At 50.2% G+C, this 15,749-nt stretch overlaps 1 protein-coding gene across 1 annotated transcript; it reads right to left on the bottom strand.

Annotated features, from left to right (window-relative positions):
* Positions 1–4,160: 4,160 nt before the first annotated feature.
* On the bottom strand, positions 4,161–14,634 carry GPR87 (G protein-coupled receptor 87). Its single transcript, XM_005525150.2, has 3 exons — positions 14,503–14,634; positions 5,719–5,851; positions 4,161–5,191 (listed from the first exon to the last, which is right to left on the bottom strand). The coding sequence occupies exons 2-3, from the start codon at positions 5,750–5,752 to the stop codon at positions 4,161–4,163; spliced, it is 1,065 nt and encodes a 354-aa protein (XP_005525207.1). The 5' UTR covers positions 5,753–5,851; positions 14,503–14,634.
* Positions 14,635–15,749: the final 1,115 nt, after the last annotated feature.

Genomic DNA, 15,749 nt, shown 5'->3' with positions numbered 1-15,749 from the left:
CAAGTCTGTTTCTTCCCTCAAAATCCAAAGTTCCCTGCTGCTGGCTGTTTTATGAAGAGAAGATGTTAACACTTTGTCTGAGCTCAAGGCCTAGGAAGGGAATCCTTTCGCAGGATCCTGCTGTTGGACTTCTGTCCCAGAGCCAGAGAGGGGCAGCACTGCTGGTGCGTCCCAGCTGGTGACAAAACCACTGGGGGTGATTTGGTTCTTCCCGGGGCTGCTGCCAGCAGGGCAGGGTGGGGTGGCAGCTCTGCAGCCTTTGCTGACAGAGGTGGGGCTGATGGCTCCTGGCTCGAGCTCTAAATGCAGGATCCTACAGCACCAAGGCACTGCCATGTGGAAGGGGTACCTGTGACTATGGGTCTCTTCCAGACCTGCTGACAGAGCTGTCAGTGCTTCCAGCCCTTCCACTGGACATGAAATCATGCAGACTGTAGGGTACCAGTGGCCAGCTCTGGGAATTGCTACAAGCAGGATGAACGAGACAAATATTTTACTAGGATAATCCCCCTAGAAGGCCAGCTAATTAAAAAAGTATTGCAGGACTTCTCGTTGGGTTTTTACCCTGTCAAATCTGCCAGCAAATGTTTTGTGCTCAGTTTTGTTTGGGTGATGGGTGGATGTCTGTGCATCTCGTGGAACAGCCTTGTGAGGCCTTACAAGGATGTGTTTGCAGCTCACTTGTCCAGCCCATGCCACGTTCAGGTGGCACCAAACACCACACAGATGTTTTGCCCTACGGGGTGGCAGGAGAGGGGTGCTGAGGGAGGGGACTGTGCTGGGCTGAATTAGAAAATGCTTCATGTGGGATTTGATGAAGTAATTTTCTTTACTTAGTCAAAGTAGGCTTTCCTGCAGATTGTCTCTCTGCCACAGACAGCAGTTTTTCTAGTTGCACATTGGTACTTCAAAGACCATTGGCCTAACCTTTGCAGTTTCTCCTGTGTCTCTTTCTCAAAAGACAATTGTGTTTAATGCACCTCATTTTCTGACTTCAGACTTCAGACCTTTTCAGGAAATGGGGAACTTAAATAACTCCTGTGTCCTTTTCACTTTTTTATTATTTTTCTTTACCTTTTTCTCTACTATCTTTTTCTCATCCTTTCACCATTTCTGGTCACAAGGTTAATATCTGGTCACAATTATCCTGATCACAAGCCTAATATCTGGCTCAACAGTCAGCACAGATGAGGACAAAAAACTTACCAAATGGTGTCTCTTCTGGGGAAGGTGAGGAGGACAAGCCCGTTGATCTGTCCCTGCAATTTTGTGTTGAATTCTCATCCCCCAGTTAGATCCAAAATTGGGATTTTATACCTGAGTAACCACTGATGTGCAAAGTTCTGTGGCTGTGGCTGTACTCAGACCTTGCACTGTTTGTGGGTGCATTTCACAGAACAAATGAACATTAGGGGGTGGATTGGTTTACAGAGCATTTCTTGCTAACACAGACCACAAGACCACTGCTTAATCCATTTTGAGAGGCTGGTGGGTGCAAATGCAAAGACAGATTTTTAGAAATTTGGGTGAGTTTAGTTTCCTTTTTTAGGATTCCTGTGAAGCTGCGCTGGTGAAAAGTCACAGGAAAGATCATTACTAGAGAAACCACAGAAGCAGAGTGCAAAATAAATGTAATGACAAAAGTCCTGCACCAGTAGTGATCGGGAGCTGGCTCTGAGTACAGGTTTAAATCACATTTCTCCCACAATTACACCCTGCCATGGAGAGCTCTGCCTTGGCTATTCAATCAGAGTATGTAAGATAGAATTACATTTGAGTTACAAACACTGTAATGCAAATCTTCCTGAATGTAAAAAATCCCAAATATTTATGAATTGTTCAATTGTTCAGGAATTGCTCCTTGCATTCTTGGGTCAGATCTGCTGTTGTACTTCCACCCAGAAAACTGTGTTTCCTCTTAAAAATGGGACTCTGGGACTGCACAGCCACAGTTTCTATCCATGTCTGCCCTGATGTGGCTCTCTGAAAGGGCAAGGATAGGTCAGGGCCTGAGATTTTCTGTACAACTTCCTTGTAGCTTTTTCTTTCAAGATTAACTTTTAGAGACCAAAATTCCATGTCAAATCTGGATAAATGAAATGTAGTTATCTGGTATTTGGGGATTGGGATATTGTTGTATAATTCATTTTTAGCTCTGGGAAAATACTTCCCAAACAGCATCTTCAAAGAGCTGTTGTGAATGTGAGTGTGTGCACAAACCAGTGATCAGGACTGTCACAGACACACCCTGTCAAGCACAGGAAACTGCTCTGGGGGTGACTGTACAGTGAAGTGTTGTCTGCACCAAGGGCTCAGGCTGCAGTGCCTGTGCTGGGAGTGCATGGCTGCTCTTCCCTGCTCAGATTTCACACGGACATCACTGCTGGGACACTTCCCAGAAACTACTGATTGCTTTAACCCTTTGGTCCCTGGAAAGGGGGCACCACGCTCCAGGCTGTGCTTTGAAGGGCAGCATCCCAGCACTGGAGTGGGAAACAGCTGGGTCCCCAAGGGTGAGTGGGGTAACAGATCCTTCGGTGGAAAGCGCTCATGAGGGATCAGCAGCAGTGTCTCTCCTAGCAGGAAACACCATGAAAATGCATCCTTTAGTTCCAAATATGTGTGTAGTGAGAAAGGTGGCACGTGTGCGTCCTGCCAAGAGGGCAAGAGGGCACACAGCACACTGAGGGATGCAGGTGCACATCTGGGGGTGTTTTCAGCCACCCCCACACTGCACCAGCAGCTCCACCCTGTGCCAGGACCATTCCCAGAGCCTGGTCTGCTCCACCCTGTGCCAGGACCATTCCCAGAGCCTGGTCTGCTGCCTCCTCTCCTGCCTTCAGGGTCCTCTGGCTAGGGACCAACAGGAATATGGCCCCTGAAGTGGCTCTTTGGTGGGCTTGTGTGGGAAATCCACTGTCCACTTGGGAAAAGGTCACTGTGAATTTAACATGGCAATTATCAGGCACAGTTTAACAAGCCATAAACCCTTGGTGATTTACACTTATAAAAGGGAAACCAGAAGCACTCAGTCTTGATTTGCTTTAACCATATAAGACCTAAGAGGACAGTCTTTGGTTAGGAATGTCTGCACGCAGAACTGATCTTCCAGTCCTAAATACTATCATTCCATTTAATTTGGTGCTTGTGAGAATTTAAACTACGCAACCAAGTCTCTAAAATGCTTTTCTTAATATGCTTTTGTATGTGCATGGACTGCTTTGGGTGCAAGATGGCAGATTTGGTCCCAGAACTTGTCTGGTGTGTGTGAACAGTTTTCTACAGAGATGATTGGGAAAGAGGGTTTATCTGTGGCATTTTAGCCATTTGGAGTATTTTTATTTAAAGTAGGATAAACATCCAAAGTATACTGTCTTTCCAGAAATGTTCTCCCCTGATCATGTAAATGGCTTCATAATACTTGCATTAATCCAAATATTATCATACTTACATTTCAACTTCTTAATTATTTATAAACCAAAATCGAAACCTAAACCAATAGTATTAAAAAAAAATAGAGAAGAAAGAAACCTGTCTTTCAGTGGAAAACTTCATGAAAGATGTTCTCATGCAGAACTTAATCTTGTTATTTGAGTGCTGCATTTTCAGGGTTTTGTTGTCAAACCCTTTTTTTTTGTGTATTAAAGGGAAAGTCCTGTGTGTAAGGTGCTGGCTGATGGACTGTTGCCATCTCCTGCTTGTGCAGCTGCACTGCATCCCGGGCTGGCTGGGAGCACAGCCTGCCCAGGGCACCTGCCAGCTCCTGCCAACCCACCTTCACTGGCTTGCTTATCTTCTGTCCGAGCAGCTTTTGCTCGAAACAAATCTGATTTGATCCCCAGTGAGTCCAGCACAAACTGATCCACATGAGCATCACTGGCTTGGGAGGATTCAGTGCAAGCACGGGGTGAGATGGTGTTTGAACTGGTTTCTGAACCAGCCAGCCAAGCTGCCTACCTACCAGAAGAGCCCCGAGCCCCGCGGAGCCAGCCCGGTCCCGCGGGGATGGGATTTGAGGTGCACGTTGGTGAGCTGACACAGAAAAGCTGAACACAACTGCACATCCCTTAATGAGCCTCCATGGTCAGAGACATACAGAGACATTTATTTACATGATATACAAGCACTCTCACCAGCCAGCAGAGTCTCTGCAGGTGCCCTCAGACGTCAGTGTACTCGTGGTAGATGCGCACCTCCGACCTCCTGACGCTCTGGAGGGACCTGATGCTCTCGCTCCTGGTTCTCATGTTGGATTTCCTGAACAGCCTTCGTGAGAATGATCGACACATGAAAAAATAAATGATTGGATCCAGACAGACGTTGCATGCGGACAGGAACAGTGTCATTTCCTTACAATAATATAAGATTTTATGTGCAGAGTCATCTAAAATTTTGTCCAGATGACTAAAAGTAAAGGGTATTCGACACAAATGGTAGGGCAGAAAGCAGGTGAAAAACACGGCCACGACAACCCTTATACTCTGGTTGTGCTTCCGCTTTCGGCTGGACGAGCTAATGAACTGTTTGCTGGATTTATAGATGTACCTGGAGATGGCAATGTAACACCCTATCAGCACTACCAGCACCACCACGAACATGCAGGTGTTGATGTAGATGACAGCCGAGTGCCACTTGACTCCCAGGGGAGACTTCAGCTTCAGGCAGTCGTCGACGTTTCTCTTGGTGGGGTAGCCGTTGGTGAGGATCAGGTTTGGCAGCGCCAGGAACGCCATCACCACCCACACACAGGCTGACAGGATCTTGGTGAAGGTGATGCTGTACATCCTGGAGTCTCCAAAGGGCTTCACCACCTTCAGGTAGCGGTCGATGCTGATGAGCCCCAGGAAGACGATGGTGGTGTACATGTTGGCGTAGAACAGCACCGTGGTGTAGCGGCACAGGAAGGAGTTGAAGTGCCACGGCCCCAGCCGCGAGTCCTGGATGATCTTGAACGGGAACGTCAGCGTCATGAGCAGGTCTGCAACCACAATGTTCTTGAGGTAAAATATGAAGCTGGTTTTGTTTCTGATGTGGAAGAAGATCCACACTGCCAGGCCGTTCAGCAGGAGGCTGGCCAGGAAGATGACGAGGTAGAGCACGGGCAGGACGATGGTGGTGAACTCGTCACGCGCGGAGCGCCCCAGGGAGCTGGCGTTGGGCGAGCTGCTGTTGTCTGGGCTGAGGTGATTGTCTGTGGGAATGAGGGAAAACAACAGGTTAAAGCTCTCTGGTGTTTTACAAACGGGGCCAGTTTAGAGCTGTCCTCTCTCTGGGCAGTCTGAGGCTGTTCGGGGGAACCATAAATCACAACTGCAGGTTGTCAGCTCCTGCATTCTTGACAGAATGCGACTTGTGAGCCGAGATGTTTGTCATGAGACAGGGCTCTGGAGAGACTCCTCAGGCCTATCAGAGCGCTCATTTAAACTTAGTTTACTTAAATGTATTTAAAAATCACAGTCTCTGGGGGATTTTAAGATTTCCTATGTAAATGTTTGTGAAAAACTTATAAACGCTGCCATAAAATGACAGTACATTTTGTTTCATGTTGTTTATGCTCTGACCTTGGCTGGTGAGGCAAACCAGGCTGGCTGTGGGGCAGTGCTGGGCTCTGCTCAGGCAGCCCATGCTGGAATGACTAATTTCTTTCAAATGTTGGTAGGAACTGACAGTAATAAAATAAACACTTATCAATCACTTATATTTACATTGCTATTTTACCTGGCAGTTTTCCATAGGACAAATTGTACCCCATCCTTTGCACTGCTGTAGGTTTTCAGCTGAAATGCTCTTCAGAAGTCCCACTGGCTGCCGTGGATTTGGGATGCAGCAGGGCCTATGCCAGGATGATGTTCTGGTAAAAAAAATTCCAAATTAAAACCAAAGCAAAATAGGAGAGCCCACCTTTGTGTTCCCTGCCTGGAGAGGAGCTTTGTGAAAGGAGCTTCCACTGGAATTCCCAGTGAAGGGCTGGCTGAGGGCTGGGTACTGCACTGTGCTTCTGTTGTCAGGTCTTCATTCTTTTCTCGCTCATTTCAGTGATGGATGACCATGAGTGGATTTTTTTTTTTTTTAAATCATCACTCACTTCTTGAAGTAAAAAAGTTTAATCAGGAATTATGATACTTGTGTGTAACTTCATAGTGTATCCCCCACACCGGGGTGGAAATGGTGGAAATGGCAAGTTCCTGTTCCTTTTCTATAGAAACTGGCACACAAGGAACACTGAAACCTGCAGAAACTCATTTATGCCATGATGGCATCGTGGTGTGTGACATTGTTGAGAGGGATTTTGCCAATACCAGTTTTAAGGCTGTGCTCCAAATAGTTCTTTCCTCTATCAATATGCAAACACAGGAACTTTGCTGGGACTCATATTTTGCTTACAAGTTTTGATAGGAAAAGTGGCTAAATGGTTCTGATCTCACCAATTCCACTAGACCTGGCTGTTCTCATGGAGATGAAGAGAGGATGGAGCTCCTCCAGCTGTTTTGCAGATCAGAACCTGTTTTAGCTGCCATGCCCATGTAGGAACAGTGTTGTGTGGCACTAGATGGCACCAAAGCAAGTAATGGTGTGTGAAAGCATCAGTAAATACTTTAATTTGGATATTTTAACCTCTTTATCAGTCTGGCTTCTTGGCTGGCCCTGTTTGCTCTGACAGTAAAAAGACTGCCAAGGGTGTTGCAGGTATTTTGTTTTCAGTGGGTCTGAGCAGCAATAATCCATCATGCTTTGCTGCTGTTGAGGATCTGCAGCTCTCTTTTCTGCCCAGGAGGCACAGAGATCAAAAGAGGACCTGATTTTATGAAAAGATGCATATCTAACTCCTTATGTAAATAAGGTGCTTATTTCCCTTCTTTTCAGAGTTTCTTTTAAGTCTGCATAATTCCTGGCCCCTGGAAAACTCCTCGTTCTCAGGCTCTTCGGGCAAGTGCTCTACTAAACCCTCAGTCCAGAGAAGTCAGTGAGGTATTGGATGTGTGGTCTGGGATTTGAGTCAGAGCAAGAGGTGGCTCCTGTGTCCTCTGTGGGGCTGGGGATGGATCTGTGTGGAGAGGACTGCACACGTGCTGCACTGCACAGTCCCAGCCATGCCACTTGTGTCCCCTGGTCCGTGAAGGTGTGACGCCCTGGGATTGCCCAGGGACATCCAGACCTCTGGGAAGCCATCCTGGGAGCTGTGTGCTGCTGTGCAGGCCACCTGGGACCAGCCTTGGCATGGATGTCTCTGTGTCTTCTTGTTCCTGATGCTTTTAATGTCAAAATAGGTTCCAAAATGATCTCAGAAAACTGTGGATCAGAACGAGAAAGCAGCAAATTCTTCACCAGTGTAACCTGTGCCAGCTGAGCTTCGGGCTGTGTGCCCTGCCAGCACTCCTGACCTCAGCAGAGGCTCTGGTGAGTGCAGGGTGGAGGAGAGAGGCAATACCTGCGACTGTGTGCCCTCCTTACACACCAAAGGCTCTCCTTGGTGCTGCTGGAGCTCAAAGCTTTAAAGGCTTCACCAAACAGGTCTGGGCAGACGTGCAGGGCAGTGCTGCTGCGATGGTCCTGCTGCACAGAGCTGCTGTGGGATGGAAGGTGAGGTGCACAGCCATGGTCCTGCTCAGACTCAGAGCTCCAAAGGTGTTTCCAGCAAAGGTGCTGTGGTGGGCAGAGTACTGAGAGCAGTGTGGCTTCATTATTTACATACTGGGGTAGGTGATCAAGTGTAGAGCTGAGGTATCTGTACTCAGTAGTTTCATTCTTTCTGACAAAGCCTGCTATATTGCAGGCTCCAGGAGTAGGAAAAAATATTATATGGAGAATTCACTCTTTTTCATGTGTTTTATTGCACAGGAGATAAACTGTGTTCTCTTTAAAGAGTATTCATGGGTATTTTGTAAATGCTCACTGACTGCATACTCTAGTTGTGGATTTCTCACTTGTCTGAATACAGTATTTTTGTGTTATAACGCTCTCTTGTCCAGTTACCAGGTCACTTTCCTCATCCATTTCACCCTAAACTGCTGTCTCAGTCTGCTATACAAACACATTCTGCTTGGGAGTCTTTGAAGATGCCTTATCCAGGCAGCTTTGTAAACCAGAATACTTTTTACTTCTTGTAGCTTCTGTATTTTGTCCATGGTTGGTGAGATAATCCCTTGCTGCTGATGTGGACAGGCTGGTTTATGTGCATGACTGATGTAACCTCAGAGAAGAAATGAAATAACAGGCTGCATGGCAGCCTTCAGGGTCAGGTGGGTAGGGAATGACTGCAGAGTTTTTCTAGTGACTAAGGCTCTAAGTTGCCTTCCTGTTTAAAGAAATTGTATATCCTCAAATCTAATATTTTTTCATCTTATTTAAAACTTTTTAGAATTAGGAAACTCTCTTTGTGACCTAGACCAGCTATTCTAGGTCATGGGGCTGCAGAGTCTTAAGTAATAGTTTTTATCTGAGCCCATAACTTGTTGATGTCTGCCTTCTTGCCAGTCCCTCTGCATTTGTCACCATAATGTTGGGTAAATGACAGAGTTAATGTAGCAATAGACGTGTAAGGCAGACAGTAAACTTGCTGTGGGCTGGCTGCAACGCTGTTTGTTCTTTTCCGTTGCCCATCAGAACCAAATCACAGAGCTGTTTGTGAAGATTTAGGAGGAAAAAACATTGGTGCAGGGTAAGAGCATGAAGCAGCTGCAGGCAGCCATGGAGCCTGTGTCACCCCACACCTATCCTGTGTCCCCTGAGCCTGCTCCCATCCCATGCTCCCTGAGCAAGCCTCGATGTTCTGGTTTTCCCTGCTTGCATCTCTTTATTTTTGTGTTGTCTCTCGTTCACTACAAGTCTGGTCCCAGTAGCCAGGGCACTGCCACCTTTCCCTTCCTTGCAGGCTTCTGTCAAAAATGGTCCATCTACCTTTTGGTGAAGTAATATGTTAATGTGCTGGTAATGCACCGTGGAATAACCTGAAATTCCTGTTTGAATTGCTGCCTACATCAGTGAGCTACCCTTCTGCTGTCTTGTGCTTCGCACACTCGAATGGCTCAGGTGTGTTTGTAGCCAGTGCATCCTGGTGCTGGCCCTGCCCTGGTGGGGTGGGAGCTCCTGGGGCCCCTGAGCAGTGCTGGAGCCGGCTGTGCCCCCTGCTCTGGCTGAGCACGGGGGTGTCAGAGGCAGCCAGGGGCACGGGTCCCTTCCTGCAGCGGGCAGAGGGGAGAGCAGCCCTGGCCTGGCCGTGGGGCCAGCTCCGGGCTCCAGGTGCCAGCCACGCTGCAGAGAGGCTGCAGGGAAGGGCTGGGGTAGAACCGTCCCCAGCTGTGGCTTATGGTGCCTGTCTTCTCAGTCCTGGCCAGAAATGGGAACCTGCTCAGAAAGCTGCTCGTCTGCTCCAGCATCTGGCACAAAACTCCTTCTGCGTTTTCAGGTTCCTCCTTGAACTTCCCCCCTTCCAGCCCAGCTCTCCTCTCACTTGTTTCAGAGCAGAGTTCTGCTCGGGGAAGCTGCTGTGCTGCCGGCTTCTCTCTGCCTTCGGCTGCTGTCCCCAGGGCTCTGTCCTGTCCCTGTCCTGTCCGTGTGTCCTCAGGAGAGCCGGGAAGGGCAGTGGTGAGGGCGCAGACCCGCGCTGACATCCTCGCTGGGATAACACGGGAGCAGCAGGCTCTGTGCTGGGACACGCTGCTGGCAGCAGCTGCTGCTGGCAGTGCCCGCTGTCCCCAGGCTCCTGTGGCCAAGGGGAAAGTCACCTGTGAGCTGCAGAGCCCCGCACGGGCACCGACAGCACGGGCTGCTCTCCCCCAGCGCCCTGGGACAGGCGGGAGTGCCCGGGCCGGGTGTCCCTGGCGTCAGGACAGCCCCAAGGTGTGCCCAGCATCAGGACAGCCCCAAAGTGTGCCCGGCATCAGGACAGCCCCAAAGTGTGCCCAGCATCAGGACAGCCCCAAAGTGTGCCCAGCATCAGGACAGCCCCAAAGTGTGCCCAGCATCAGGACAGCCCCAAGGTGTGCCCAGCCTCTCCCTGTGCTGAGCTGAAACCTCACAGCCTGCCTGCACCTGTAGCTTGTTGTACGGTTGTACAAACAACCGGCATAGCAAAGCCCTGGAGTAAGCATTTGATAATGCCATCTAGCATGCAAAATTCTCATTTTGGGGGAATATGCCCTTAGGATTACAGGATTTCCTCACTTTAAAAGGAAATAGTAAAAGCACAAATCTAACTTTCCCAAAACCACTTTTGGGATATTTTGTCCAAATGTAGCCATTAATTTTTTTCTCATTTCAAGTGAATTATTATGAACTCTAATGATCCCCTGTGTGAGATAGCTGACAGGAGATTTGTTTGAGCTGTCAAGTTCTTTTTTTTTTTTCCTGTCTTTTGGACTGCTCCTGGCTAAAAGTTCACGGATTATATTACCTACTTTGAATTGGATTTTCTGTGCAGAGTTTGCAAGATCTAGTAACTGTTGTTAATTGTTGCAGCAAGACTGTTTTTAAGGTTATTTGCAGAACCTAAAGCTGCATTAATTCTCTTTCCCCTTGCATAAGCACCATAGCTCCTGGGTGATGCTGCTGGAGCTTCCCACTTTGCTGCATTAATGACCAGGACATGCAGTGTGCACGGCCAAAGGCAGGAGCTACCTGCAGTGGTTGTTGTGAGTCTGCTCAGGTGTGCTGGGCTGTGGTGCTGTGTGCTGGGCCCAGCACCTCACTGCCACCTCAGACGAGGTGGGGTTGGAGTGTCGTGGCAAGGTACAGCTGCAGAGCTCCGGGGAACTGCAGTGGGTTTTGCATGAGAAGCTGAGAGGTCTGCCAACAGCACTGCTATCGCCTGGGCAGCAGGGGAGCAGCTGCTCTCGGTGCAAGAGAAGCTGGGTTGCAATTGCTGGCTGGATTTTTGCACTTTTTTGGGGGGATAAAAAAAAAAGAGAGCTCAACACAGTGGTTGGCAGGGCTGGGATAATGAATGTTTTCTCAGTAAGGCAGCCTCTAATTAGCAAGGAGGAAAGGAACTCTGGAATGTTTCCTTTGCTTCTTTCTAGAAGATGCTGCTGGTTGGTCGTGGTTGCCCAAACCTGCGGCAGTGGGAGCTGTGCAGCCCTGCAGAGAGGCTTTCCTTGGGCCCCCACAAGGATCCACCACGAGAGGTGCAGCCCCTGTGCACGACCACATGCAGGTGAGGGTGCCAAAGCTCCCGTGCAGGTGAGCAGGTGTGCCCCTGGTGCCACGCTGGCAGTGCCATGGCACTGGTGCTGTGTGTCACTGCCATGGCACTGCACCCACGGGCACAGCCATGCTCTGCAGCCTGCCAGCAAAGCCACAGCTGGGGTGTCCAGCCTTGAGTCAGGGGTTTTTACTGAAAAGATCAGCTTTTATGTTTGATTATTGTACTGTGCAGTGAAAAGCATTAAAAATTTCAAAATGACACTTTAAAAATAATCAAGATGTCTGGAGTACAAACATAAAAATGCAGCTTTGTAGCAATGCATTGGTAGCACTGCACCTTCATCTGTTGGACCTGCATCTGTTGTGCCTCTATCCCATCCCTCAGGAGCCACCGTGAGAAAATATATTGGGAAATCAAAATAATTATTGGTATGTGCATGTAGCCAGCATCATTTAAGTCTTTCAGTAATTCCAGTCTAACTTTCAGGCATTTTTTTTTGTGCTGAAGCAATTTCTATTGATTTTTTTGTATGCAATCCTAATTCACATCACAGAAGCACCAAGAAATCCTCGTGTGCCTGTGTCAGTTGGCTTCTCTGTGCTCCAGTACATCCTACTGCCACACGGTGCTCTGTTTGCTACTTGCAGCAGCACCACTGCTTGAAAGAGGAACAAAAAGCAGAAAGCCACGGGGATTCTGGGGAGAAGTCCAGCCTGGTGCAACACTGTTCTTTCATGCACAGTCCGGAGAGTTCCCTGCCGCCTCTGGGGTGAGCAGGCTGCTGTCCTGGGCAGGGCATCGGCTGCAGGAGCTGCTGCTGCTCCTGCCCCCAGCCCTGCTGCCCGAGCTCCTTTCACAGCCCCGTGCTGCACTGAGGGTGACAGGGGCTGATTGCAGTCCCGTTTGTGCTGCTCAGCATCAGCTGTCCCTTTGGTATGTCACAGACACTTTCCTGGGAACCAGCAGCAGTGGTTGCTGCAGTACCTCGTGTGAAGTTCATTGTTGGTCAGAAGTGGAAACCCCAACTTCTGATAATCGACAGTGCAATGTTTTAATTTACTGAAGGTGCTATGGTAATCTTTTATGTTGGAAAGGATTCAGACTGCTGATATGTAGGAATGGATGTTGCCTCCTTCCTCTAGAGTTTTCCTGGCAGCCCTGGGGTTGATGTCTGCTGCAGCCTGGCTCCGGGGCAGAAGGTCTGGAGCTCACGGTGTGTCAGCTGCGTTTTCACTCAGCTCCAAGCTGCTGCTCAGTACTGCACAGCTTGAGCTCAAGGCTGTAGCTGGACCACAGGGGGCTCGCCTGGCTTCTCCTGGTGCTCACTGAATCACAGAGGACGTTCTTTTTGAACTTTGCTTTGTGAAGGCGAGCGAGGGACTGGTCACAAAATGAGGAGCATTCCCTGTCACTGTTTCCTGGCCTGTCTCATCCAGGGCTCTGTGCCGAGTGGGATGGAGCCTGTGGCCTCTGGAGCGCTCCTTGGTGCGGAGCAGCCCGGGTGGCTCCTGCCTGCCCCGTCCCGGTGCTCATGGCCCGTCCAGCCGTGCTGCCCCGGCCTGCAGCTCGGCCACCCTCCCACGATCGGGGCTCTGCGGGCCCTGGCAGGGTGCACACAGGGCTGGGGGAGCAGCTGCTGGGAGAGCTGGCCCCGCTCCCTGCCCGCACCGCAGGGCTTGGGCAGCCCGGGAGGGAGCGGGGCTGAGCCGGGAGGGAGCGGGGCTGGGACCGGGGCTGGGGCCGGGAGGGAGCGGGGCTGGGACCGGGAGGGACCGGGGCTGGGGCTGAGGCGCTGGGGCTGGGGCGCTGGGGCTGAGGCGCTGAGGCTGGGGCCGGGGCTGAGGCGCTGGGGCTGAGGCGCTGGGGCTGGGGCCGGGACTGAGGCGCTGGGGCTGAGGCGCTGGGGCTGAGGCGCTGGGGCTGAGGCGCTGAGGCTGGGGCCGGGGCTGAGGCGCTGGGGCTGAGGCGCTGGGGCTGAGGCGCTGGGGCTGAGCCGGGAGGGAGCGGGGCTGGGACCGGGGCTGGGACCGGGAGGGAGCGGGGCTGGGGCTGAGGCCGGGGCTGAGGCCGGGGCTGAGCCGGGACGGAGCGGGGCTGGGGCTGAGGCCGGGGCTGAGGCGCTGGGGCTGTGGCCGGGGCTGAGGCGCTGGGGCTGGGCCGGGCCAGGCCGGGAGGGAGCGGGGCTGGGGCTGGGCACGAACTGGCTGCGCAGCCGGTCGAGAAGGAAGGCTCACGGCTGATGCCGCTGCGATGTGCTGATTTTCTCTCCCAGCCCCTGATACAAACACGAGGTTTATGTGTGTGAGATCCCCTCACAGCCTCCGTTCTCTCCCCTCTGCCCCCTCCTGCAGCTCCCGTTTGGGGGGCTGCCCCAGGTGCTGCATCCCCACGGAGTGCGGGGGCAGGAGAGGCTCTGCTGCCCCAGGGCTGCTGGCCCAGCCTCAGGAGAGGAGGGGAAGCTTCTCCCAACCACAAAGACAGTGGCTTCCATGCTCAAGGCCAGTGCCTGCTAGTGAATCAATGACATCAGCCAAAGGTTGCCTGGGTTTTCTGGTTTCCCTTTCTAAAAAGGGTTGCAGAATTCTTAAAAAATATGTAAAGAAGCGTGAAATGCTGCCAGTTTCCAGAAGGAGCACACAGGAGAGTGGCTGCAGGTCCTACAGTGCACGAACAGGTAATTTTTTAACAAACCCTTGAACTGCGCTGCTGGTCCTGGTGCTCCGTAACCAAGAACAACCTTTTCAGTATGAAATCTCCCTAAAAGACAGAGGTTTTTGCAAGCGCCTCAGATATTTCCCAAGCTGTGAGACTCATCAGATCTAGTCTGCTCATTCAGAGCTATGTGGTTTTTCCAGTGAACCTGACAAGTTTTAACATGACTTGAACAAAGTACAAAGGAAGAGAACATTTATTTTGTTCATATAGTGAAAAGAGCTCAAGCTTGCTTTCCTGTACTGAAAGAGGTGAAAGGGAATATAGTACAAACCCTTTTAAAGCAAATTCAGATCTTTTAGTTACTGAATCTTACTTTATATGAGTTAAACTGTCAGGAGGCGAGTTGCTGAAATAATGGACCCACCTGCACTTTGAGTTGTATCTTAAAAGGAAGGATTAGTACAAACTGATTTTTTTTTTTGCCACCATCAATACTATGTATGAGTGAATGAAAAGTTGGTAAAGGCACGCTGTTTTGAGAACTTTCCACGCTTTGAATTGATCCAACATTCAGTTAATGGTTCCAAGTCTGGCTATCAGCAGCTATAACTTAATTCCTGTTTCTTCACCCAAGGGTGAGAAAGTGTTAGCAGATTCACTGAGCAACTTATGGAACGCTTTTCCGATGGTCAGAGCTCACTTACCTGTCACCATCGTCGCCTTCCGCTTGTCTCGGAGCTGCATCCCGAAAGTGCCTCAGACTCCTCCAGAACGCATCTTGGAACTACAGAAGGTAGAAGAGTATTTCCTGGGAGAGGGTAGCTGAACGAACCATGTCTGGCAGTAAGATTTTTGGGTTTCCGATGGATTTTTTTTGGTAATACCTGATCAGAGACCCAAAATTCCCCTGGCCAGGAGCAACTGGAGCAACTGGCTTTCTCATTCCTGGGAATGACTCACATGCCAGGGTAGGTGAGCGCGCTCCCGCTCACTTCCTGGCTCCCGAGCAGCTGGGGCGCCCAGGACGCAGACAGTGATTCACCTGGAGGTGGGTTGGTGCTGGGGAAGGCAGCAGCCTCTGCGGGGAGACGCTGCAGAGCCTGCAGGGTGTTCACTGCAGCCCTGCCTCTGCCCCCCAGGCCCTACGGTGGCTTCAGGCTGCGTGGGGATTTCATGTGAGCCTGAAAAATCTGGTGCTGGATAGATGCAAATGCCTGCTAATCGAGATTATCTTGTCAATTATTAATTTGATTATATTTAGATTGTCTTTAGTGTTGTGCTTTGAACAGATCCTTCCTTCTAAACAATGTGTAGGATGAAAGTTGAATGCCAAGTCTGTCACTCAGTGTTGCGGCTAAAACGACCTGAGTGTCTGTTTCCTGCCATGGCTGAGCCCACTGGCTCTCACAGCCCTGACCTCAGTGGTCCTGGCTGTACATATGCTTACAATCAGATTATTTAGTGCCTTTAGAGCACTGAAATTATCATAGGATAAAATTGGGACATATTATATTGGGACTATTCTACTGGGACAAAGTTCTGCTTCATGTCAGTGGAGCATGAAGTGGGTAATTTTCCATGTCTGCTGCCTTCTTTAAAAGAAATCAAATTATTATCTCTCTCGTTAAAAATTCAGAAGAAAGAATAAACCAGTGGCTGCCAAGGCCATTTTCTGTCTGTTCTGCCTGGACTGTTCCATAGACATTTTAAATTTTTTTTCTCAAATATCTGAGGGGCTGAGCCCCTAGTGCCCCTCTGCTCAGGGGCCCTGTCAGCTGCACAGAGCCTGCGAGGGGCCAGGCCAGAGCAGAGCCCACCCGCTGTCCCTGCAGTGCTGAGCAGCCTCCTCTGGCCTCTGTCCAGGGAGCCCTGTGCTAAATCCCACATTTCTGCTTGTGGGCAGACTGTAAAATTTCCTCTTGCCTCGGGATCTCTCCTTTGAATCAGGCAC

This window comes from Pseudopodoces humilis, chromosome 11 (assembly GCF_049639895.1).
Source record: "Pseudopodoces humilis isolate 2021_Gansu_Grassland_sample_001 chromosome 11, ASM4963989v1, whole genome shotgun sequence".
In the NCBI taxonomy this organism is placed as follows: domain Eukaryota; kingdom Metazoa; phylum Chordata; class Aves; order Passeriformes; family Paridae; genus Pseudopodoces; species Pseudopodoces humilis.
Note: the sequence above shows the minus strand (reverse complement) of the source record. Positions and strands in the feature narration are given on the sequence as shown.